At 40.2% G+C, this 23,679-nt stretch overlaps 1 protein-coding gene across 4 annotated transcripts in view; it reads left to right on the top strand.

Annotated features, from left to right (window-relative positions):
* The window catches only part of csnk1a1 (casein kinase 1, alpha 1), a 30,377-nt gene extending 10,305 nt beyond the window's left edge, over positions 1-20,072 (top strand). The window contains exons 3-11 of one of the 4 annotated variants that reach the window (XM_040010467.1): positions 357-483; positions 639-737; positions 8,125-8,208; positions 13,918-14,057; positions 14,307-14,385; positions 14,631-14,705; positions 14,983-15,089; positions 15,381-15,493; positions 18,749-20,072. In XM_040010467.1, coding sequence (XP_039866401.1) covers positions 357-483; positions 639-737; positions 8,125-8,208; positions 13,918-14,057; positions 14,307-14,385; positions 14,631-14,705; positions 14,983-15,089; positions 15,381-15,493; positions 18,749-18,756 — 832 coding nt within the window. In that variant the 3' untranslated portion in view covers positions 18,757-20,072. Of the gene's footprint in view, positions 1-356; positions 484-638; positions 738-8,124; positions 8,209-13,917; positions 14,058-14,306; positions 14,386-14,630; positions 14,706-14,982; positions 15,090-15,380; positions 15,535-18,748 lie in introns of those variants that run through there. The other 3 variants (XM_040010465.1, XM_040010468.1, XM_040010466.1) reach the window with 3 other exon arrangements.
* Positions 20,073-23,679: the final 3,607 nt, after the last annotated feature.

The following is a 23,679-nucleotide window of genomic DNA, read 5'->3' as shown; positions in this document are numbered from 1 at the left end:
AAACAACAGTGTCGACGAAACGTCGTCACCTGCAGGTTCCTTTGGACTTGTTTTTCTATGAAGGTTTGAACTTGAGAGTTTAAACGAGAGAAAAGTGTGAAAATGTTCCTGCCTGTCTGAGAAAACAGTATAAAGTGTGTAGTGAGGGCTTTCCAGCCTTAAAACATCTATAATAATTGTAAAAAATAAAGTTGGCTACTTTGCGGATTTCACTTATCGCAGGTTATTTTTGGAACGTAACTCCCAGGATAAACAAGGGCCCGCCGTATATTCAGCCTGTGAAGTTGGTTTAGAGAATGCATTGTGACTGAGATCAACCGTGAAAACCTACTTTTCTATGTTACTGTTGTCATCAGGTGGTATGGCCAAGAGAAGGACTACAACGTCCTAGTTATGGACCTGCTTGGACCCAGTCTGGAGGACCTGTTTAACTTCTGTTCTCGCCGCTTCACCATGAAAACTGTCCTTATGCTGGCAGACCAGGTATCCAGCTCATACACACACCCACTTCTCTGCAGGCTTTTTAAAAAAGGGAACTAAGCAAAGGTTTATCTGTATCCTGCCTTCATATATAACCTGCAAACTTTTGTCCATTGTAGTAATTTGGTCACATTTAAAACACATTTTTATATCTTCAGATGATCAGCAGAATCGAGTATGTACACACAAAGAACTTCATCCACAGAGACATCAAACCAGATAACTTTCTCATGGGCATCGGCCGTCACTGTAACAAGGTAAGATATGCAGGACCAGTACATAAGTATGTCATATTCAAGGACTGTATAGACCTGTTGGAGGATAGTGATATGACAGGGGCCAGATATTATGAAGCAGTTTCAACATACGTCTTTCGGTTATATGGAATCACTGACGACTATACGGTCACATGAAGTTGGTTAATCAACTTGCTGAGTTAATCCAGGGTTTCACCTGCAGTTCACATGAAAGGGGTGTTGGCAGCATCCAATTCATCTAAAAGGGGCTTTTTCATGGGTTACATGACTTTTCTTCCACATAAAGTGGAAGAAGGGGAAATGACTTTAATTTGTTAGCAGATCAAAGTTAAATGAATTTGAACAGGTGTTCTACTAGCTGCAGTTACAGCAGTGTAAAAGAGAAATATAGGAACATTTTATGCCTTTTCGAAATCAACAAATTAGTACGTGCACATTTCTGTGACAATGCAACACAGTGTGTGCTTCACTCAGTGGGTTTAGGTACAGTTCAATAAGTAGCATATGTATGCCCCCAGCATAGAATCCACATTGCTCTTAAAACATGCTGTGACTAAAAGAAACGGTGAAAACGGTGATTTTAAAATGAAACCCCCAACATAACCTGCTTTGGACACTTGTAGTTTTTATTCTGTCCCCGTTGTCTTTAAAGGGTTTGAGAGTAAAGTTTAAGAACAGAATTCAAACAGGAAGTGTCCTGTTTTAGGATCATGAATTAAAGGTAAATGAACAGCCAAAGTGTTAGTGTTTGCTGCCAACAGGGGGGGAAAAACACAGGATTAAAGTTGCATCTAAGAATTAGATCTATTACTGATACTCATCAGGGAAGCACCCTCCAACTCTCCATGCAGAGGTTACAGGAGTGGTGATGCTGTATTCTGCAGAATCAGTCAGTGGGCAGTGATTTCATACCTGTCGATGTCTAATCTGGAACATCTATAGCATGAGGCTATAGCAAGTTACACCTCTGTAAGTCAATCACCTTTTGTACTACAGAAAACCAGGACTAACCCTGAAGTGATCTGGATAAGCTGAAGTCCTGCTTCCTAATAGACACCTCTGGTAGTAAATGTATAGCTTTAGTAATCTCCTGATGGTGACGTCATCAACACAAACGTTTTTGGTTTTCTGCTTTGATGCTTTGTGTAATGACTCCAGTCGGCACCATGGAAACATGAACCTCTCACTAAAACAGATCTGTAATAGAACTGTGGTGTGTCTAGGAGTGTGCTTGTGAATGTAAAAAACATAATGATGTTAAAACAATGCAGCCCCAAGTTTTTAAAGAACAGACTTCTGATACCAGCAGCAGTGAAGATGATGGTTTCATATTTTAACGTGGAGCCGCAGTCTGTCTACTTACAGTGTAGAGTAATAGATTTCACAGGGAAGTCAAAATTATTAAATTATTACATTATAAGCAGAAGACGGTGAGCGTAGGTGAAGGAAAGCATCCAAAACAGCAGCACTTGTTCCTGTAATCACAGTAAATCCCACACAGGGAAAAAGCTCAAAGTCACTCATTAAGCCACCTGCTCAATAAGCTGGGAGACAAAAACAAAACTGAACTTTGTAGCTGCTCACATCCGCAGCCAAAAGCCACAGACGCTACATTAAAATGTGCATATCGGTCGGATACGGAGTTTAAGCTGAAGAGAGCCGACCCACTTTCTGTTGCAGTGAAACCTGCACCAAGCAGGGGGCAGTTTAAACGGTGAGGATTTTCACAAGACCATATTGATTTCAAGCCCTTCATAAAAATGTTTTAATTAAATGTAAAATAATATAAAATATTAATTTGTAGTAATATATAAAAATGTTTTTTTTGCAGGCCAGTTATAAATGTACATGAGTCTGAACCAGTCACCTGCAGCTGTTTGGTAACTGAATTATTACCATCTACACCGGCAGAGAGGCTGTTTTCAGCAGCACACAGTTTTGCAGCAAAGCTCAGGGACAACTTCAGAATATGCTCACTTTTCTTCATTGCAGCCATCACATGTTCTTTTTCATTGTAGTTTTATTTATAGAGCACAAAATCTTTAAGGGCTTATCCTGCACACACAACCACATATACCTGAACACACAGTCTGTCATCCAGCAGATACAACACTGTTCCAACAGTGTTGTATCTGCATTTTTGCCTGAATGCAGTTAAACTTCTTGAGTTTCTAAAATGGAGAAACCTTTGTCATTTTCTGTTTTGGTTTTGAAAGACTGCAGATCAGGTGTGACTATTACTATAAATATTAGCAACTTTTCTTTTTGGTCTACTAGAAATGGAAAGGGACATGGTAATCTGTGTTATTGAACGGCAGGGTTTGGTGCCTTGGGCACAAGTATGAATTGTATTTTACAAGAGGGAACAAAGCCTTATTTACCATTTCCAGCTTGAAGAAGTTCTCATTTAAACGTCAGTCCTGTTTTCTCTTATTAGGATTAAGAGGATTATGGATTAGGATTATGAAGGCTGAAAAATTCTCCCAACACACGCAAATTAGACTTAGCATGTGCAAGTCTGCATTTGTGAACATGTTCATGAGTCCCCGTCCCCATGTTGGGAATATTGGTTGAAGGTAGATTTAAATGGGCTTGAATCTCTAAATGCATCTGTGGGAAAAATTGGATACAAATTTGACACCTCTTTATAAAAGCTATTGCCATTAACCTTGAACCATCGTTGATCCCCAACATTATCATCCATGAACATAAGTAAATAAAGCTCTTATTTTGAAAATCGCTACTAACCAGCCAGCCCTGCTCGCATCCGTTTTGTTTCTTTGTAGTAATCGTTGTTTGGCTCTGGATCTGCTGTCAGTGGGAGGACTGATATTAACATTAACGTACAGTTGGTGGACATCTGGTTAATTTTGTGACCACACTCACCAAAACTGCAGTGCAGAACCAGGGTTACTGTTGCCAACTATAGGTCCAGATAGGGACCTAACACCGTTTAGTGGTGTCAACATGAGCTTATCGCAACTGTGCAAGATGCAGTCGCAAAATGTTGAACACCTGTAAAGTCCAACATGAACGTGGACTGAATGTCAGCATGCTGAAGGAGCTTTGTGACTGGTGGGAATCAATTCTGAGTCTACTTCCTGAAGTTATTGTGTTTACTGGACATACCGGTCTGTTTTCCCAGATGTCCTTATCTACCAGTTAATGATGCTTCACTGTGGTAGTGTTGCTTAAATGCTTTCGTATTAAACCCCAGTTTCTCACAGAAATCCCTTAAAAATAACAGGGCTTGGAAGTATAGTTGTAAGTTTCATTTACTTGGTCGAATTTGTGACCTTGTTTTGTGGTAGTGTTAGTATCTAATGCATTTTGGGCCACTTAATAGTGTTAGTTTCTTTCATAATCTCTCTCTGTTACCAAATTCAAGTCTGCATGTCACCATGCCTGAGTGAGGTGATGAGTGGTGTAGAGCTGGGGACTCATTTCCATCAGCATTGTGGTTTCCCTCAAAGGACCATTTGTAACTGGATAAATGTAATTGAACTTTGCCATACTGTTAAACTGTCTCTATCTGATTTTTGATATTAGGTTACAAATACTCCAAACATTTGCATAAATGCAACAACATAGGTTGACACGTTGCTTTAATTAACAACTTTTAAAGTTATAAGTTTAATAAAGCCACACTACAGCAGCAAAAATAACCTCTTCATAACTTACCATGTGAACTTTGTCCAGGACGAGCTTTGTCACAGTGGGTGATGAGCAGCTGCTGAGAATGTGGGACAGATTTGTATTTTAGAGAAACAAATGGCTCAACAGTCTTCACATTGTCAGCATAAGCTACCCCCAGCTAATGATGTAGTTAAACAAAAGAAGAGGGGGGGCTCTGCAAGCACACTGAATACATAACTGCACATACAGAAAAGTGTAGAATTTATTCAAAAGAACAACTTTGTTTCAGTTCACAACTAGATTGGTGAAGTTGGATCGATGGTGTGACCTTTGGTCGTGTTCGGCCGTAGGTCGTGTTCTAAAAAGAACACAAGATGCAAACACCGCCATTAAATTTCAGTTAAATAAAACTATTAGAAGATTTGAGTTAAAAGGGGATAATAATTCCATCCAGATGAGATGCTGACCACAGGCAAACACAAATTCTGTTTGTTTTTTGTTTTGTTTTTGCTTTTTTTTTTTTTTTTTTTTTTCTTTCTCATGAAAAAAATCTCTCCTGAGCTTCAATAGTTTGAGAACTACGTTCCTGCTCAGCTTCTGTGGATGGTATGGCATGTCTCCATACACACAATCCACACAAAGCTTCTTGATGGATGATGAAGTAATGTTATCAGAGGTTTGTGGCGCCCCCCCATTTTTGTCCTATGTTAATCCTACCAAGCAGCCTTTTCCACCACATCGGTCCCTCCCTGTCTTCGTCCCATGCATTGAAGCTACATGAAAGAGCTCCTCGGGACAGACAGACGTCAGCCTTCACGCCCCATATAAAAATGGCTAGCTGCACTGTGTCGGTGTTGTCTGTGCTTTTATCAACAGCTAATGAAAAAGCCAGATACCTCCCTCCGTGACGGATGTAAGATTGCCTGTAAATTCCCTCACTCACTCTGCTACGGTGTTTTGTTTTTTGACAAATTGATTTTTCTTTTTTTTTTTAAGAAGTCTTATCTGGTTGGTGGATCCCTGGTCACAAAGCCTTGGCATGCACCGCTTCAAAAACACTGAGAAACTCTTTGAAGCACGGGCAGTAGCCACAGTAAAGCTACTGTTGGTGCTGTGTCCCTCTGGGCTGTAGCTTTGATGAACACATTCTGCTGAGGTTGCAGTCTGCCTTTAATTCTTGAACCACGTTTTGTTTTTGTTGGAGACTAAAATGATAAATGGACTGATGTTTTTTCTTTTTTAAATACATGTGAAGGAATACAACGTATATCGACCTCCCTCACCACCGACACGCTCACAGCACAAGCTGTTTTGGTTTTTCTTCTTAAATAACAAATATTCATTTTCCTATTTCTCATTAAACAGCCTTCCTTCTGCATCGATTCTCCTTTTTCTGGAAATTCTGAGATGGTCACTAAACCCAGTGGTGTTGTAGAAACGCTTTAATCTAGTGGCAGTTTGCTGTCTCTTCATGGGACGGCTTGCGTTTTGGGATATGTAGTTTATTGTCACTTTATGTATATTTGTATTGAATCTCTCGTGGCAGATTAGGCCCGCAGCCTGGTGTGTGACACAAGTGGTGTAGAGCACATAACACAGATCACAGGGAGGTGGTGCTAAAGCTGTGTCCACACTGGAAACAATTTGCTGTGTTTTGAATCGACAGCTGTTCAGTTGTGGACATTACAGGCCTCTGATACATTTAGTACCAGATCGGATGTTTTTCATAATCATTGATATTCACTTGAGTGACTCATCTGGAAGTTGAGAAAGGTGTATCTTGGGTCCCACGCTCGTGTATACTTATTAATATGATCAGTATTACCAACATTTAACCGTTAAGAGTTTGAGTTACCGTCACGTTGTCCCTGTCTTGCTCATTTTTTCTGCACTGCTTGAATGCAAGAAGTTAAAAGCTGCCATAAATCAAAATTCTGAGTATTATGTTTGCTTTGCCGTTTTAGTCAAATTAAGGTGAAACTGAGCACTTGGTGATGGGTTTTAATAGTAAAGCTTTTCATTAAATTCAGGCGTTGTATTTATAAAGGTTTCCAGTGGAAATCCTAACATCTTTCCTTTTTAAGAACCTTGTTCAATTACTTGGAGGCTTTTAACCTAAAAATTACAACTTTGTGTGTAGTTTGCTTTTGAATATTTTGTTTTCTTGACATGCAGAAAGTTCTTCCTAATATTGAAATATGCTGATGAGTTATAACTGCTAAAGAAATGAGAGTAAGAAGCTGGCCTGATAATTTTAAGGAAAGTAAGGCTTTGGGCCACTCCTTAATATGCAGCCACCCCACAGGCCCTGTGAATAAGAGTGCTGTCATTATGGAAACAACAAGTCCCAACAGGACAAAACATTTTCATCAAAAGAAAAAGGTTATTATTCAGGACAGTTTGGTATTCATTTAGGCACAGATTCTACTCAATGTGCAAACTATAGTCATGGATTTGGTTAATGCTTCTTCGTAGTCTAATCTGTGTCCACTTCACAAAGCAGAGCTGTGCTGAATTAGTATAGTGTTGTGCATGCGTGTACGGACCTTGCCATGTGAAGTATAATACTGATGAGGCACACCTAATGTTAGACCGAGGCTTCCTTTGCTTGGTCATGGCCCCAAAAATCCCAACATGCGTCATTTATGCCTGCGTTACTGGTACGTACTGGTTTGTGGCAAGGAAAGTGTCCAGTAAAAACACAAGTTATCTGTGTGGTGGGTATATTTTGTCAAAGATTGATTTTTAGCTTTGCTCTGTGTTTGTTGTGCTATGTGAATGCCCTGGGTAAATACTGCACCTCTATTGCTCTTCACTAATGCAAGTAAGCTTGAGTAGGCCAGTAACAGAATGGACGTCCTCATTCGCTGGCTTCTACCTCCCCTATTAAAGAGCTAAAATGACGCCGCATGCCCGTTATAAGAGCTGTCATATTTCATAGCAGATTTATGCAGTGTTGACCATTTAAAAAAAAAAAAAAAAAAAAAATACATTTTTAAAAAAATTAGTATTTATGTGCTAGGAATGTCCAACTTGAATAGAACCAGATTTGGGGTTTGTTGTTGTTTTTAGATCACCAAATCACAAACCACACATTAGCTTAGTCCCTCTGCTAGAGCCTTAAATCTTTGGTAAGGTTGCACTGTATCAGAGGAAATCTTGGGTGTTGGTTTCAGACTTTACAGGTGACTTATTAACCACTTTTGGTTTTGGTTTTTTGGCAATACTAACCTAACTGTAGAAAAGACATTAACCCATGAATTTGCTTTTTGTTTTTTACATGCTTTATGTTAATATCAAATACTCTTCACCACTCGTCACTACCAGTTTACCAAAACCCCACTTGTGCCCAGGTCTTTAGTGAGATATGGCACTTGCTGTCTATTTCCCCCAAGTGTTTGTCAGACATCATACTGAAGCATCCATGTGTCCCATACTACACACACACTTTTGATCTGATCTTTCCATGGTTGTCCTGACAGAAGAAAACCATAATATGATTTCTTCTAGACAGGTGGCCAGAATGATCAAATCTGTAGCACGGTTATTTAAAGTGTATTTCTTATTTAGATCCAGCATCGCATGTACAAAAGCCAGTGCATATCCTAGCTCTACAGGACAGTGTTAGTTGTTAAAAGGAGAAAACAATGTGGGTACAAACAGAACTGCCTGTTGTACTCATGTTAACTGTAACTGAAGGTGGATGGAGGCTGTGTAATTTTGACCCCTGCCCCTCTACTGTCTGCCCTAGTGTTTAGACTCGTCAGTGGGGAAGAGGAAAAGAAGCTTGGCTGTTAGCTCTTCTCAGGATCCATCTTTCTCAGGATTAAACCAGGTGTGACCTTTACCACAACACCAGCTGCCTCACAACTGCAGTTGTCGCTTTGCAATCATATTTTACTACACTGGTTTAAAATGAATTAGCCCACCAGCACCCATCTTGCAGTTGCATAATGCCCAGCGTATGTACTCCATCTAACAGTGTGAATCTTGTTAGCATTGGCTAAGAAGTAGTTGCCATTGTCATGTGATGTAACAAAGACGCTGCATTCATCTAAATTATACACGAGTGCCTGATTGTCCTCATTGGCCTAAGAGGAAGTGAAATAATTATTATTATTATTTTTATTATTATTATTATTTTTTTTAGCGATGAATCAAACCTAACTTTAATAACAAGAAGAAGTCGGTGAGCTAATAGAAACAAACACTGGAGAAACAGCAGAATCATAGAATCTAATGTTCTGGTTGATTCTTGTTAAGTGTTTAATACTTTACCAGTACTGGTGGGTGGTGGGACTGACAGACCAGTGTGCACTGTGTAAGTCTATTTCACACAGAAAAGGAAAAATGGAAGTTTATTTCTTTCTCACCAATAAGACTGTTGTCTTTATGTGCCAGCAGGACAGCAGCAAATCGCATTTAACGTGATTGACACACAGTGATAAACTGTTTGACCTGCTTTAGTGCCTCAATGTTGAGGCATTAAAGTTGCCTGGTTCTTTATCCCCCTTTTTAAAGGTCGCTTATAGTTGCTGTGTTTGGTTTTCTAAGCCTAAAATGAAATCTTTCAATAAGAGACATTCAAAGATTTACAGCTAAGCTGAGGCTGTGCAGGGGGACATTATTGATATGTCATCCCAGTGAAGGTGAACTGCACGTGCGACCTCTGTAGAGTCCAGTTATCATGTCATGCTACCTGTAGTGACACTGACCATAGCCAAATATAAAAACTACTTTAAAAAAAGAAGCCTTATTGTTGCCCATCTAGTGCATCAGTTAATTTCATTACCACCAACACAACCAATGTCAGAGGTCAGGGTTTTTCTGAAAATCCTGTCAATGCAATCAAGAAAGTTGCCTTGGATTTTCAAATTGATGCAATAAGTGTCTACTTAGGTCTGAGGGGTCGTCACCGGCAGTCACCAGTACTTTGTTTTTTGAGCAGTGTATCTGGTGCTTAAAACTCATATCAAATAATGACTATTTGTCAGTTGTGGAAAATAAAATGGGCCAGTATAGTGAACTGTAGGTGTGCTCACTTTAGTCTTGGAGTGAGTAGGATTTCTGTCTTGATAGGATTGCAGGTTTGGTCATGTTGTAACAGGGTGTTTGTGTGTGAACACTGTAGAATTATGGCTGCAAGCCTAAATTACAGAGATGAGACACCTTAATTTCATTTTTTTTCTCCCAACCCCTTGACCATGTCACATTTGGGAGGGAGCTATTCATTTATTTATTTATCCCCCCCCCCCCCCCCCCCCCCCGGTCATAAATGGCAGTATTATATTGGCTGTGAGTGTGCATCCAGTTGTAACTCCTCTTGTTGGAAATGTGTGTTCTCTGGACCCCTCAGCCGTAAAAGGTCAACGGGGGTGTTGACGTCATGATGCTGGTTGTGCGGGCAGTTTGGATGCCTACATTTGTGAATGTGACAGCTTGAGAGCGAGGTGACATAGGTACATAGATACCACAGGTGTATCGACTTAAAATCCCCCTACCAGTGACTTCAGTGACTTTGACCTCAAGGCCAAGGACGGAGGTCAAGTTTTCTGAACATTTTGTGAATGCCATAACTAGAGGAAGCCACCTGGGATTTTCAAATTGATATCATTGGTGCCTCTGCTAAAACTCTTGGGCGAGTTTGAATCTCACCGACCTTGACTTGAAGATCAGAGGTCAAGTTTTCTGATTAAGTCGAGAGCCAGGCGACGTAAGATTTTGACATTGCTAGCATAGGTGTAACCTAATGAAGGTACTGATATTTTCAAGTGTTGTGATCAAGCCTTTATTTGACTTTGGGGGTTTTGTTTTTGATTTTTTTTTTTTTTTTTTGTATTTAGCATTTAAGGGTGTTTTTGTTTTTAAAGAAATTGTAATATAGCAAAAATACATCGGAAAGTTTTTGGGGTTTTTTTGACAAATGTTATGCAGTTAAACGATTACATATTGCAGTTTCTAAAATGGAGAATGTGCAGAAGTGTCCGATTACTTTTAAGTAACAAGTAAGATTACTCTTGCAAAAAAGTAATTAGATTACTGTTACTTTCCCGTAAGCACACCGCATTACTAAACCGTCGTGATTTTATTTGTGAGAGTGTCTCATGACGATGACGTAAGCACGTGTGACGTGTGCGAGAGAGTACGACCATGCAGCGTTTAAAGCGTGGACACACTGACAGTACTTTGAGTTTGATTCTGTAAAACCTGACAAACATCTGCATGGTAGAGGTGGGAATCACCATATATCCCACGATACGATATTATCACGATACTTAACGCACGATACGATATTATTGCAAAATTTAAAAATATTTTGCGATATTCAGATTCTGTACATAAAGGTAAACGTTATCAATATTCATTTTATCTAATATCAAAGTCTCGCACTCAGTCTTTCTCTCATTTCAGTTTTATTGTTGACAAACTGAACGGTTTGTATTACAGTCTAGTCCAACTTAACTGAATGCAACCATCTGGTACAATTATAGCTATTCTGAACTATGCAATATGAAAACTATGCAGCCCCTTCAGCAACTGAAGAATTTGAAAGTAAATTAAAACAAAATATAATTTTACATTTAGGGCTGCCACAAACGATTATTTTGATAGTCGACTAGTCACCGATTATTTATGCGATTAGTCGACTAATCAGATCATCATCCACTGGACGTAAAACTACAGCTTATTGCACCAGCAGCATCTGCTCTTATATAACTATCATTAGCTTACAGCTTTAAGCTTTTAAGGTGCTAACTAAAAATAAAGACAAGATGATAGTTTATTCAATTTTAATGAAATTTGCAGATTGTTTCAGTGAAGTTTAATAAACTCCTTGCTATCTAAAATATAACAGGGCACCGGAGTATATTCTCCAGCATCTCACACTTCTGATAATCAGCTGTCTGCTTTACGTTTATTCAGCTGTGTAAAAACTATAACTTTAATCTCAGCCAAACCGATTTACTCAGGAACAAATAAAATACTTACAAAAAAAAAAAAAAAAAGCCAAACAACAACATTTTTAATTTATCTAAGTGACTCATATATATTTAACCTGAGTCGCAAAAGACGGCGGTGGGTTTGAAAACAATTTGCCGGGAGTCCGGTGTTCTCACGGCGCTAGTGACCTAGCCCCCGGCTAGCCATCGAGCTAGTGGGTAACAGACGTCTCCGAAAACGTTGGAGCGCTTTTGAAAATATGTGGTGTCCTGATAAACTGAGCCGATATTTGAGGTTTACACAGCTACATTCTCGCCTGAAAATATGTTAAACGTTTATTTTGTGACCCAGAAAGAATAATAAGAGTAATATTAAAACTAACTAGCTGCCGCCATTGTTGGAAACTAAGCTGGGCCGCGCTATGAATTCTGGGACACAGCTGCTTCTTCTTCTTCGGGGTTTAACGGCAGCTGGCATCCTTGTACATGCAGTGCTGCCATCTTCTGTTTCAGTCCGTTATTACTCTTAAATCCTGCTACTTCTGCGTCTTTTGCGATCTTACAAAGCTTCAAACGACACGTCGACTATTAAATCAGTCGTCGACGATTTTGATAGTCGACGTAATCGTGACTAGTCGACAAATCGTGGCAGCCCTATTTACATTAAATAAAAAAGTTTTAAACTTAATTAAAATAAAACATGTCTTAAATTAAAATAAGTAAACTGTCATGTTTATTGCTGCAAGTTAAACACATTTGGACAGTGTCAGGGTTCTTGCTCAGAAAAAGGATCAACGTGCTCTGAAGTCAGAGTTCCAGTCCACAAAAACTTTTTTTGTAACAAAATATCGATTTCTGCTGTCCCTGTATCGATACATTATTAGCAAACAAAATATCACGATACTACACAGTATCGATTTTTTTCCCCCACCCCTACTGCATGGGAAGAAATGAAACTTCAAATCTGAGCGAGCACCGAGCACGCCGGTTGTCAAAAACTGATTCCCGGTATTTCCGTGTGTTTACTTATATTGGTAAATAGACTTTACTGAACAGGATTTACAAAGACGTTACATATAAAATTGCCTGTTTTTCAAGTATCTTTACAAATCTTGTCTTATTGTACCGACATTATAATCGATCCGGTCCTTTTTGGCCACTTAAAATATGTTTACAACATAACTGTTGTATTGGTTGCGGGGGTTTTTTCTGCTGCCCTCTTGGCCAGATTACTCTTAAAGAAGACAGTTTTAATGTCAACTGGATTTTTTTTTTTTTTTTATGTATAAAGGAAATATAAAAGTCACTGCTAAAAACTGATTGCAGTTTCTACCTTTGCAGCTCAGTATGACTTGATATCTGCATAAAGTTACAAGATTAAAACAAGTTTAACTAAATGTTATATGATTATGCATAAAAAAACTGGGCTCAAAGGTCTGTTGCCTAATTACGTATTCAGGTTGTGTATCATGTTTTTAAAAAGTAATAAAGTAACTAATGTGAAGTAATGGGATTACTGATTACATCTTCAAGAAAGTAATCAGTATCTAATTACTTCTGTTAAGTAACATGACCAACACTAATGGAGATTAATGAGCAGTTTGTTTTTTTTTCATATTTATTATTGCTCATTTAATAAGACTGGATACTCTTTATCCAGTTACTTACCTGGTTACTTAATCAATGGAATACCAGATTATTACAGTAATCAGTGGCAGCTGTAATTCAGTGTGTGCCGTCATCTGTACAGCACAGTGGACATACTGCCATGGTTTGTTTCAGCCAGTAACGTTGGTAAAATTTGGTAATGTGTGAATGCAGAGGACTGCATGAGATTTTGGACCAATGCCACGTGGAAAGTTTCTAGCTTTAGTTTTAAACATGACAGTGATTTCAAACACACTTTGAGGTAAAGGCATATCTGATAGGGGGGGTACCCCCAAAATAAAACAGTGGAACTGTGAACCCAGGCCGCATTATTATTGAAGCTAGGTGGTGTCATATTGAGAGAGTGGAACAAAAGACGGCTCGCCTCCAAATGAAGCTCGGCCAGTCGTCCCAGAAGGCAACTTTAAATATCACCAAAAGCTTTAGGCTGTGTTGAAGATTAAGGGTGCTCAACACCAAATACAGACTGTGAAGCTTGTTAACTTGTTTTGTTGTTTTGTTTGTCCATGTATTAGTTGCATGTGTCAATAAATCACTGCACCCATTTACGCAACAAAGAATAAATGACAGCTTTTTCCAGACTTTTGCACAGTGCTGTAAACGCAAACTGGAGAATCAGTAGTGGAGTAATAGATCGATTATCAAAATGGCTTTTTACAGTCATTTAAAAGACATTTCACCTGAGACTAGTGTCAGTTCATATAAATGAATAATAATGTTCCAGAATAAGAGTGCAGTGCCCCCACCCTCCAAGCACACTCCGCTGAGCAGCAAACCCGTACGCTTCTGCATATCGACACCATCACAGGGTTACGTTCATCGTTGAGTAATGTTAGCATTTGTTTTACAGAAGGACAAAAAGGATGATTTTAATGAAAGAACTCTTTGTTCGTCGGTAACCGACAACTAACTAGTCTTCTTTCCCTCTCCATCAGTTGTTCCTTATTGACTTTGGTTTGGCAAAGAAGTACAGAGACAACCGAACACGACAACACATCCCATACAGAGAAGACAAGAACCTGACAGGCACGGCACGCTATGCTTCCATCAACGCGCACCTGGGCATCGAGCAGAGGTCTGTGCAAACATCTGATAGACAAAGGACATTATAGGTTACTTTTTTTTCCAACAGTGTGTTAAAAATCAAGCCCATTTTTTTTTTTTTTAAAATGGGCTTTTTTCTGGTTTACATTGTATCTTTCTCTTCGTAATACTGCCACAGCAACAATTTCTAAGAGAACGAAAAATAATGAATATTTTGACGGTGTCAGGGAAACACTAATGCACTCGTTGTGTACTCAATGAACACTTTTGTTGTCTTCAGTCGCCGTGATGATATGGAGTCACTAGGCTACGTGCTGATGTACTTCAACAGAACCAGTCTGCCATGGCAGGGATTAAAGGTATGTCGCTGCCTTTGACACACAGCAGGCAAAGACGGTAGTTTTGTTTGTGCTGGACGTGTGGTAGACAAACTACAGACGCAGCACAACATGATGTTTTGTGGTATCGCTCACTAGCATGAGTTAGAGATGCACTGATTGTAACTTCTCTCTGGCTCAGACTCGGTGCACCTGTAGCCTGAGTGCATTTAGTGTAACAGTGGGTTGTGGCGTAAACATGCTGTTTGTATTTTTGTGTTGTCCAGGCTGCCACAAAGAAGCAGAAGTATGAAAAGATTTCAGAAAAGAAGATGTCCACCCCAGTTGAGGTCCTCTGTAAGGTAAAAACACTTTAACCCCACAACACCAAGAGTTTGAGACCTACATGTTCAGTGTGCCCACACAGAGAGAAACCTAAATAGACTGTACAAGGATGCCAGAGCTAGCAAAATGAACACTTTGAATTTTACATGTAACATTAGTCAGGCCAATAAACCCTTCAGTTTAAAAAGTCTAATGAAAATGGCCTTTTCTTGCAGTTATGTCACATCTTACAGGGTTAAACAGGCACCATGATCAAAGCAGTGCACACTCAGTTGTATGAATGCATATTTCCAGGGTTTCCCAGCAGAATTTGCCATGTATCTAAACTACTGCCGTGGCTTGCGCTTTGAGGAGGCTCCAGACTACATGTATCTGCGCCAGCTGTTTCGCATCCTCTTCAGGTGAACACACGTGTCCAACTTTCTGTACATGGCTGTCAGTTTTGGGGTCGTCAGCTTTGAGAGCTAAATGCAGTTTCCAGTAGTTAACCCCAACACGTGCTTTTACTACATTGCCATTGCTGATCCATTAGCTAATCTTTTGTATGCAATTGCAAACTTTTAGTACAGACGGATTTGTATGCGTTTGAATAAACTAAAATGTTTCCCATATTATTTCTGTTTCTTTCCTACAAAATTATTTTAAACTGTTCAGTGTTAACGTTGGTATATTATTTCTGTGTGTGTTTTAAGGACTCTGAACCACCAGTATGACTACACATTTGACTGGACCATGCTGAAACAGAAAGCCGCTCAGCAGGGGGCCTCCTCCGGGGGCCAGGGCCAGCAGGCACAAACCCCCACAGGCAAGCAAACTGACAAACCCAAGCCTAACATGAAAGGTTAGTAGCAAACAGCCAAGTGACGTTTTTTACAGGCGCCAATAGCTCATATAGTCATTCAGCATTATATTCAGGACTTTTAGATACTGGGTTTATTTTGTTTGTTTGTTTTATTGTTTTGTTTTATTATTAGAATTCCCTATTCCATACCCCAGTGCCCCTGGAGAGCAAACAAGCACCAAATTGGAAATGTACAGCAAAAAGGATATTGTTGCTGAAATAAAGTCAAGCCACATTATAAGCCTGAGGCACAATAATATTAATGATAATAATAATAATAATGATAATAATAATAATATTGGAAAAGAGAGAAAGATTTAATTGGAAGCAAAGACGTCCTTGGGGAATTTGACTACTAACTTTGCTGTCATGCTATTCTGTCCTTTTTGGGGGTTGGACTACAGGCTTTCTCTGCTGTCGCAATGTTTTAATACTGACCAACTATCATTCTTGATTCTTCTGCAGTCGCTAACATTTCCTATCCAAATGAAAATGCTGAACATGTTGTCTCCCTTGCTTCTCCATGTTACATGATTGAGATGGTTACACTGTATGGCAATGGCAGCTGTAGACTGCTGCTGCGTTTGTGTGTAAAAACATTTTTGTACACATTTGACAAATTGAATAACATCAACAAATAGCAACATATCAGGAATTTCAAAAGTGGCTGCATCAGATGTTTTTGCTGCAGCGCCCTGTTTAACAGGGATTTCTCTGCTTCTATCTACATAAAGATGCAAAGGGAACACACGTGTACATATGTATACACAGACGTGTGTGTACTGTTTGAATGTCAGAGCTTGACATCATTCAAAGTTGTATGTATGTATTTATTTACTGATTATAAGGCTGTAAATTCTGCCCAATACTGACTGTAAATTATGTGGCTTTTGTCTTTAATTTCTTCTAAACCCAAATCACTCAAATGCATCATTGTGACAGCAGCATCACGTGGCCCAGTTTGCATTAGAACCCATTTTGGCCCCACCAGACTTGGGGCTGTGACGGTCGTGCTGTAGCAGGACCTCATGGCAGCACACACATGACCACGAGCATGTTCTTTTGTTGCTCTGTGGTGAAAAATGGCTTTGACAATAAGGCCAGTCTAGAAGGCTCGCAGCATTTAATATCTATCAAGTGATCAGCGTGTTCGTCTGTTGATCTTGTGCTCAACATTTTGCACACCATAATCTACATGTCATAGTTGGTTGCAGTCACCAGAGGGCAGTGTCAAAAACAGCTGCTCTCATGCAGTGCTGTTTGATGCTACTTTAGTTTAGCTTGTGCTACAGAGAAGACCTGGACAGAGTCATCAGGCTATTGCACAGCCATGTTCCTGCAGGCACAGGAAGAACATGCAAACTCCACACAGAGCTGAACAGCCACATGCAGTTTGTTGCAACAAAGTGGTACATGTACGCCAGCATATAGAGTACTGACATACCTGTCTGTCTGTGGATGACTGATGGTTTGCTGTTTACGTGTTGTGGTTCAGGTGAGATGCAATATGTCACCATTTAAAGTAGTTTAGTTTACAGCATGGTTCGATGTAACATTGGCACCACATGTTGTGCATGTGCACTACCGTCAAATTTCAGAGCACCCCAGCTTTAGGACGCTGGTTTAGCTCAGCGGGCGACCCCATGCCATACGGCTGAGAGCGGCCGGCCCGGGTTAGAGTCCGACCCACAGCCCTTTCTGCCCCCGCTTTCCTGTCCTTTCTTCACCAAATAAAATATATATACGTTTGGGTTTTTTTTTTTTTTTTTTTTTTTAAAGAGCAACCCCAAATTTTCCAGTTATTTATTGCAATTCAAGGCGTTCAAGTCCAGTGAAGAACTTGAAATGGTGCAAAGGAAAGTGGTGAACTGCCAGAGGTTTAAAAGAAGGTAAGGTTGCCTAAGACTGGAAACTGCATTTCAGAATTATTCAAAAAGGCCTTTTTCAGGGAGCACAAAATGTGTTAACAATTTAAAGCTTCTCTGCATCAATGGAGGTTCAAGCCTTGAAAGCTGGTGCTACTAATGCCTACATGAACCTAGTTAGTCAGAACCTCCTCAGGAAAAAGAACAAGATGGTGAGCTTGGAAACACGGAGCGTCCAGCACAGTCTCCAGACTTGAACCCCGTCCATTTACAAACTCATGACAGAAAGAAAGAAATGTTCAGAAAAAAACATTTAAATAAAAAAGCACAATGGTGCTGCTTTTTTCCACTCTGTTTACAGTCTCTGACGCTCGACCAAACAACAAATACAAAGATTAAATAAAAAGTCTGTTAAAATTCAAAATGTCTCTTCCAGCCATCATTAAAGGAAACAAACTCAGATGTTAAGTCTTTTGTGTGATTTGGCGCATCTCAAATAAACAAGTATCTGTATTAATACTGAAACAGGAAGGTGAAATATTCCCTCCAAACAAAACGTCTAAATTCTAAATGCACAAGTCAGTCCGTGCGTGATTACATTGCTCCGCCCATCAGAAAGTCTGTGCCTGCGTCAGTATCGCCTGTCGTCTTTTATTGGACTGACAATTGTCGGTTGGAAAATTTTTACACATCACCCAACTTTAGTCTATAAATTGATTCCATGATTTCTTTTTAAACTCCAGTTTCTTTCATTTCAGAATACAGTGAGACATTAAACTGCATCATTTTCAATAAGAACTGCAAACACTGGGGTGTTCTAAAACTTTGATTGGTAGTGCACATCGGCGAGCTCACAAAGTGCTGCTAAATATCCTACATTAAATGTATGATGGTAATGCTACATGTAGTTAGAATTTCTGGGTTTTGTAGTTATGTTGGTATAATGCGAGCTGTATGGTTACTTAAACATGCTCGTGTTACCTGTGTAGTCTCACACTAGTTGAGTATTGATGTTGTTTCAGTAACTCTAGTTTGAAATGAAACGGCAGGTAGCTTGATGGACTTTTCTGGGGAATCCCAAAAGGTCGATGCTGTTCGTCTGGGCGTTTTCAGAGTTGCTCACCTGGATGACTGAGCATGCAACAAGACGTTTGTAGGGAACCTTCTAGGGAACTAGCGCTGTAGGACACTGATACACCTCCTGTGTTCTACACCTGTGTGCTGGTTGTAGTTCTTTGCTGCTGGCCTTTTGCTTTCACTGCGCTACATGCTCCCCTCGCTGGTGTGGGTGTTCAGTTTGTCCATCTCTGTGCTCCTGAACAACTGTGGTAATGATGCTTCTGTCTGTCTCCAGGTTTTTGAGGGGTCTGCTCTGAGCAGAGCTCCTGAAGTGTTGGTGACCAGGACTAATAAGTCTCCCTTCCTGGATAAGCGACAAACAAGAAAGTCTTTCCTTCCATCATAACTGTCTATGTAATGGAAATATATAGATTTACACACACCTTTGTCAGTTGTGTTATCTATATATTCATATATGTGTATATATAATAAACCCTCCACTCTGGAAGATTTTTTTTTTCTTTTTTTGGGCTTTTGGTTTTTTTTTAGGATGTGGAGGCTGTAGCCCCCCCCCCTCCCCAACACACATGCCCTCCCCCATCCATCCTTCTGTCTCTGTTCTCCTCTCAGTGTTGACTTTGTTTCTTTGGAAACTGAAGTTGAGATCAACTGACCATTTTTCTGTTTTTCCTCTCCCAGTAGAAACATCTCAAAGCATCTCTTCTCTTCCCATTCAGTTATTTCACTCCCTCCTTTTACCAAATGTTAAACATGTAAGCCTACAACCTGTTCTCCCTTTTGTTTCTTATATAATTGAATGACACACCCCTGGATGTTATTTACTAAAAAAAATCAAATGTTGATTTTTTTCTTCTGGTTTTGTTTTCCTATGGTGATTAGGAGTTTGCCTGTTAATAAGCAGTGGATGGCAGTCAATGGTAGAATGATACTCCGGCTCTCTCCCTCTCTAGAGCTCTGAATGATAAATCTGTTGTTAAATCTTCTCCATAAATGCCAATAAAAATATTACATAACTCAGAGCAAGCACAAGTTCTTATCAGCCACCTTCACATGAAAACTGTGTAGAAAGCACCAGCCAGGCATGAATGTGAGCATCTGTTGCTTGGTGTTTGTTTTCCCCAGCAGGCAGCACCATAAAGAAATCATGTTCACCTGAATATTTGGGATATTCACATGGTATTAAAATCCCCCTTCTGCTGTTCTTTAGTATACCAACGTGAATTTTTAATTTACTGTTTTGTTTTTTCCTTTGTCCCTTTTTTCGGGCTTTAGGCTCAGTGTGCTGCATCATGAGACCAAACTGTTTAAAGCACCGTCTCAAGATTGAGTCAAAGTTATCACACGTAAACCAGTCGCTTGTTAGGTGTATAAAGAACACTGGGAAACAGTTTTTCTTGCTCAGAGATGTCCTTTATTATAAAGATTCAGTGATTATAAAATATATGGTTGTCTTTGATTATTTTTTCTTTTTTGTTTCCAACAGTGGAAAAAGCTTCTCGTCATCATTGAGTCTTATACACTGTACACCGATTAGCACTGTAGCCTCGTACCCAACATTCGACCAAACCACTTATTTCTGAATAAATGTTGAGACGCTTTTGGGTTTTGTTTTTGTTTTTGATTTTTTTTTTTTTTTTTAATATATTTTGTTTTGTTCTTAAGAATGATTTGGATCAGAAAGACTGGATGACCTGCAAAGGTTGAAACTGGGTGTATTTAAAGGCACGTCTCACCCTGTCGTGCTGTTAATGTAGAAACTATTCATTCATTAACAGTAATATTTAAGTCCAACCTGACTGCATCAAACTAACTTGATCATCTGTGCCTCACCTTGCTACTGTTAGCATGTGACTCTGGAACAACCAGCCTTGTTGGGAATTGGGATGTGACCTGTACAGAAACACAGTGACCTAAACTGCAACTTGTGACGCCGAGCACGAACTATAGTTCAAGTTAAGGATGGAAACGCTCGCACTGAGATGGACCCTGAATACAGATCAAACTAATGTGAATGTTAGACACAAAGCTGACGGCAGCACAGCTGCTGCAAAGCAACAGTGTGCACAACACACGGTGCTCTGTAGTTTGTGTTATATGAATGTGAGCTGTTGCACACTATTCAAAACCTGCAGGAAAACCAGAACAAATGATGTGCAAGTTTGCACATTTGTATCATTTAGTGTAAGCAGTTGCCACTAAATGTTTGGATGTGTGTGAGATCCTACTGCAGCTGTTGGGTCGACTTGATGTCTCTGTTTGGGGTCCAGCTGAAACAAAACAACATAACAACACAACTTTGCAGTTTGTATAACACGGCAGTGCAAACCATGAACTTCTGCACAATCGCCACCAAATATGTGGAATCCTGGTGACAGGAGAACGGATCCATAAATACCGACGTGTCTCCATCCTTTGCATGCTCCATACGTTATACAGAGGTTGTTTTTTACAGGCGACCTCCATCAGCCCCCAACAGTCAAACAAGCTTAGTTTCCAATGAGCCGTTATTCCTGGAGAGCAGCGTGAGCAGGTAGCTCAGTACGATGGACAAAGTATAAACACACGAGTGGACGTCCCAGCAGCAGTCTGATGTGCCTGTTGGTGTTTGTGGTTCCTCGGCTGTTTTTGTAACAATTTGAAACTTGTGACTTAACCTGGAAATCACTGATATTTTGCACAGTGGGTGTGTCTAGTGTACTGCACACCCACAGCTGTCCTGACGTGGGTTTGGCATACCAACACAAAGTGTTTATTTGAACTCCAAACCTTAATAAGTGACGCTAAATCTAAGAGTAGTTCTGTTGCCTAAACCTGACCAAAATGTAACCGAAGAATCTTGAAAAGCTGAAGTGACTGCTGAGCATTCTGTTGGTGTTACAAGAAACGTCCCCACTGTTGTCTTTTGGACATGACGAGGTCATTTGTCAGTTCTAATTATGCTCCTGGAACAACATCAGGTATGTTTGTTATGGGGCTGAAACGGCACCAATACAGCAGAAGATGTAACGTATTATTTTTAACAACATTAAGAGTCAGTTACTGGAACTGTTTGGTTTGGTTTTACCTTCAAGGTGAGCATCTTTCTCCAGTTACATCAAAAACACTTTGTGGGCCTTTTCTAGGAAGAATGTTCAACAAACTGAGTTTAAGAGCAAACTCAAGTTTCCTGTATGTTCATCGTGTGTGCACGAGCAGAGGAAGAGAGATGTCATCGATTGAGCCCGATATGCTTCGTGATGGCAACAGGTAAGGAACAGCCTCCATCGCACTCCTGTGGACCGAGGAGTAAGAACAAGTGTCAGGAGGAAAGAGTTATTCATGTTGATCGGATGAAGCTAAATTCTACTTTTACATTTGATTTTAAATCAAATTATTCATCTGTAACCCAACAGGACAAAATATAAACGGCATGAAGTGAAGATCCAATGTGGAGAAACACGTCATCATTGTGTAAAATGCTTAAAGACAGGACTAAAGCTAATATCAGCCATCGCTGATCGATGGCAGCCACTGTTTCACCTCTAACTCTCCTGTAATCCTCGGGTCACGTTCACCCCGTTCAATTTTTAGCATCCAAAAAATAATTAGAAATTTAAAAAAAATAACTTTTTTCGGCTTCATATTTCATGAGCATAAACTTTTTATATGTTTTCGATGAGCTGAACACATTTTGCATACATCGGTGTTCCTCTGGGTTGTTGTAGCTGTGGAAAGCATGTCTGTGACCTTGAATCTTTACACCTGCGATGTTGGTCCTTTCAAGCTGACACATGAAAGGGGGGAAACGTTCCCATGAGAACTTTGATACTACTTGTGGCTTGCGAGTCGTTCACATCCAAGTATTGAAGTGTGTGACCTATACTCTCACCTGCTCAGTCAGACCTGATAGTTCTCATGCGGCGGTGGGCGGCCATCGTGTGGGACAGACAAAGACAAACAGCCCTGCCACCTCTCCTGCCTGTGGATTGTAACACTGGAGAATCAGCAGTGGTACAATCCACAGGCAGGAAACGTGGCAGGAGCCAAGTTTGTCCCACCAGAAATTATTCTAAGACTAGCATGACCCCTGCACACTGCACATCCTGTGTGCTGTAGTGCAGACAAACATGACTGCTGGACAAGAACTTCATGTCCTGCCTATTTAACTGATGCCCCCCCCCAAACAAACGAAAAAGCACTGTTCAACTCTGCCGTTGCCCATATAGCCCATATTTTTTTAAAGAGGAGAGGTGAGTGAAAGCGATGCTGCGGCGCTGCAGCAGAGGGTCTAGGATCAGGAAATTTAGCAGGATTCCTTCTGAAGGGTGGATGTGCACCCCGAATTAGAAAAAAATGGAGGAAGGATTTTGAAGATGCACTGAATCTAAAATTAAAATTGAATTATGTCATCACCAAAAACCAGTAGGGTTCATCTACTTGTGGTCATTAATGTTGTCCATTGTCATTTGTGTATTCAATGCACCTATACATGCATCCAACAGACCACTTTTCACACGGACAAGTAGGGCAGGGGAGCAGGCAGATCTTCCACCCTGTCTGAGGCTGGGTTTGGGATGCACCAATCCATCCACACTTCAGGGGGTGGACATGTGTCTTTGTGCAGGTTCTGTGTCTGTGGGTGAGCCTGGATCTGGGGCTCATTCAGCTTTGGTTACTCTGGGACATTGTTATTAACTCATTCACTGCCACTGACGTCTATAGCCGTCAATTGCAGTGAATGAGTCAATGGGTTTAACTCATTCACTGCCAATGGCTGGCAGTGAATGAGTTAAGAGCGGAGAGGATCTCCTTCCCTGCCACTCCCCACTGGTCGTTGCTTCTGGTACTTATGTGGCTTCAGGGTACCTGACTAGGCCCACGTGGGCATGTGTGATTCATGGACACGCGTGATTCCTGGACACGCGTTTAAGGCTTTGCAAGAGAGCAAGAGGGATGTCACATCTGTGCACACTCACACACACATTTATAAAAGAGAAAAGCAGCCGAGTCGTGAAGCTGAACTTAATCAATTGTGTGTAAATAATCACCATTTATTCAGGTTTGAATGTAGAGGTTTGTCAAAAACTGTCTGCTCAAAGTTCGTGTGCGTGCAGATGTAATTCCTTAAAAGCCAAATGACTGTAGAAACTTGTGGATCGTATCGTACGCACTCGTATCACTTTTGAGGCAAATTTCTCAGCTTAGCTTCTGAATGATCTTGTTAAT

The sequence above is a fragment of the Simochromis diagramma genome, unplaced genomic scaffold (genome assembly GCF_900408965.1).
Source record: "Simochromis diagramma unplaced genomic scaffold, fSimDia1.1 OVJJ01000585.1, whole genome shotgun sequence".
NCBI classification, from domain to species: domain Eukaryota; kingdom Metazoa; phylum Chordata; class Actinopteri; order Cichliformes; family Cichlidae; genus Simochromis; species Simochromis diagramma.
Note: the sequence above shows the minus strand (reverse complement) of the source record. Positions and strands in the feature narration are given on the sequence as shown.